This window comes from Neoarius graeffei, chromosome 18 (genome assembly GCF_027579695.1).
Source record: "Neoarius graeffei isolate fNeoGra1 chromosome 18, fNeoGra1.pri, whole genome shotgun sequence".
NCBI lineage: Eukaryota > Metazoa > Chordata > Actinopteri > Siluriformes > Ariidae > Neoarius > Neoarius graeffei.
Genome location: NC_083586.1, coordinates 69,146,856 through 69,149,355, shown reverse-complemented (window position 1 = coordinate 69,149,355; position 2,500 = coordinate 69,146,856). Strand labels below are relative to the sequence as shown.

General features: G+C 48.1%; 1 protein-coding gene across 2 annotated transcripts in view; it reads left to right on the top strand.

Moving 5' to 3' along the window:
* ears2 (glutamyl-tRNA synthetase 2, mitochondrial) overlaps nucleotides 1–2,500 on the top strand; it is a 24,202-nt gene that overhangs the window by 20,771 nt on the left and 931 nt on the right. For both annotated transcript variants that reach the window (XM_060899364.1, XM_060899363.1), the window contains 5 exons: nucleotides 1–84; nucleotides 175–328; nucleotides 409–539; nucleotides 651–786; nucleotides 1,701–2,500. The exon at nucleotides 1–84 is cut by the window's left edge and continues 25 nt beyond it; the exon at nucleotides 1,701–2,500 is cut by the window's right edge and continues 931 nt beyond it. In XM_060899364.1, coding sequence (XP_060755347.1) covers nucleotides 1–84; nucleotides 175–328; nucleotides 409–539; nucleotides 651–786; nucleotides 1,701–1,784 — 589 coding nt within the window. In that variant the 3' untranslated portion in view covers nucleotides 1,785–2,500. The remainder of the gene's footprint in view (nucleotides 85–174; nucleotides 329–408; nucleotides 540–650; nucleotides 787–1,700) is intronic.

Sequence of the window (2,500 nt, the reverse complement as noted above, 5' to 3'; positions counted from 1 at the left end):
TGACTTGATTAGTGAATTTAACGTCTCAAAAATCGTGACACACTCGGCTGTGCTTGATCTCAGAAAACTCCCAGAATTCAACAGGTCAGGAAAAACTACACATGCACACACTTCAGTTTTGTGTTTGAGGTGTTACACTTAGAGAAAATAAATTGTGTGTGTGTGAGAGATTAGGGTTCACCTGCAGCAGTGTATTGAGGATGAAAATCAGTGTCGTCTCCTGGTGGATGAAGTGAAGAATCTTCTCACACACTCTTACAGTGATCAGATACAGGAACAGGAAGTGCTGGATCACAATTACATCTTCAGAGTACTGCACATGAGGAAGGTAGGAAGACACATGCGTGTGCACACTGTAAACATACACTCGTGTCTGCTGGGTAATTGTGTGAATCTGTGTGTATTTAGGGTCATATCTCATCAGTGAAAGACCTGCTGTCTCCCATCTACTCATACCTGTGGCTCCGCCCCTCTGTATCCCGGCAACAGCTGGAGGAAATGAGCTCAGAATCACATGATATCATCACTCACATCATGCTGTGAGACTCCACGTACTTATTAATCGTGTGTGTGTGTGTGTGTGTGTGTGTGTGTGTGTGTTAGAGACTGAAATGGTGAATCCACTGTGTGCTTGTGTGTTTTTTTTAAAGAGTAATTAAAGGATGTAATGGTGAATACACTCCTGAGCTCCTCGCAGCTGAACTGAAGCGCATCACCAAAAAACTCAAGAAAACCAAATACAGTTCAGTGATGAAGTTACTGAGACTCGCTCTGACTGGACAACAGGTAACACACACACACACACACACACACACACACACGCCTGCGTATCATGGTTCAGTTGATGATCTGGTGTGTGTGTGTGTGTGTGTGGTTCACTGAGTGATGTGGTTGGAGACGATTGGTTCTTGGTTCGGTGAGTGTATAATTCAGTCACTGAGCGCTGGAGAGGGCGGATGATTTGGTGGGTGTGGCACCCGTCAGTGAGGGAGGAGCTCAGTGAACCTCAGTATCGTTCTCACCTTCGGCCTCGTTTATCAGTTAATGTTTTCAGAGGTGAAGTGACACTGATCACACAGAGGAAGTGCTGCTTTAACTGTTATTTGATTGGACGTGAGTTGAAGTCCTTCGCGTCCTCCCTGATGGTGTGTTACAGGAAATCACACAGGAAGTTTACTGCAGCTTGAGACACGTCACTGATCTGCCTCTAGATCACTTAGAGCTGCCTCTAATAAAGTGCTGCAGCATTAAAGATGCTGCAGGAAATGGAATTAGGGTTAGGGTTCACTGCGCCCGAGTCCGTCATCCTGTATCGCGATTGCGCGGAGCGACGCCCCATACTGAAGGGAATGTGGTAAAGCACTGGACTGATTTCTGAAGACTTTAGTGAGCATGTGATTGACGTCCCTGTACCACCACCACAGGGAACCTGATCATAGGTTCAAGGCAGCGCATCTCATAAACACCTGAGCACCGGACAATGGAATCTCCTTTATTTCCATAAGAGTGATGTTTTTACCCAGCGCTCATTTTTAATTTACCTTTTAAAAAAATAACATGGCGTTATTTAGTAACACATTTTACGCCCCTCAGGACTCCACTTTTAGACAGCGCCTAAATATATATTACACCGTTCTTCATATTTAATATTTCTTTAGCTAATGTTATTAATGCGATATTTATTCTCTCTCTCTCTACAGCAGGGTCCCAGTGTGGGCGAGATCATGGTCTCTCTTGGGGAGGATGAGGTTTGTTGTCGCCTACAGAGAATTTTAGAAGTGTAATTCTACAACCCTGACTCCTTTGGGAGAGCTCGAGAACCCCTGACTCTTTTAGGAGAGCTTGACCCCTGACCCCTTTGGAGAGCTCGAGAACCCCTGACCCCTTTGGAGAGCTCGAGAACCCCTGACCCCTTTGGAGAGCTCGAGAACCCCTGACTCCTTTGGAGAGCTCGAGAACCCCTGACCCATTTGGAGAGCTCGAGAACCCCTGACCCATTTGGAGAGCTCGAGAACCCCTGACCCGTTTGGAGAGCTCGAGAACCCCTGACTCCTTTGGAGAGCTCGAGAACCCCTGACCCGTTTGGAGAGCTCGAGAACCCCTGACCCGTTTGGAGAGCTCGAGAACCCCTGACTCCTTTGGAGAGCTCGAGAACCCCTGACCCATTTGGAGAGCTCGAGAACCCCTGACTCCTTTGGAGAGTTCGAGAACCCCTGACCCCTTTGGAGAGCTCGAGAACCCCTGACCCCTTTGGAGAGCTCGAGAACCCCTGACTCCTTTGGAGAGTTCGAGAACCCCTGACCCCTTTGGAGAGCTCAAGAACCCCTGACCCCTTTGGAGAGCTCGAGAACCCCTGACTCCTTTGGAGAGTTCAAGAACCCCTGACTCCTTTGGAGAGCTCTATAACCCCTGACTCCTTTGGAGAGCTCTAGAACCCCTGACCCTTTGGAGAGTTAGAGAACCCCTGACCCTTTGGAGAGCTCTAGAACCCCTGACCCTT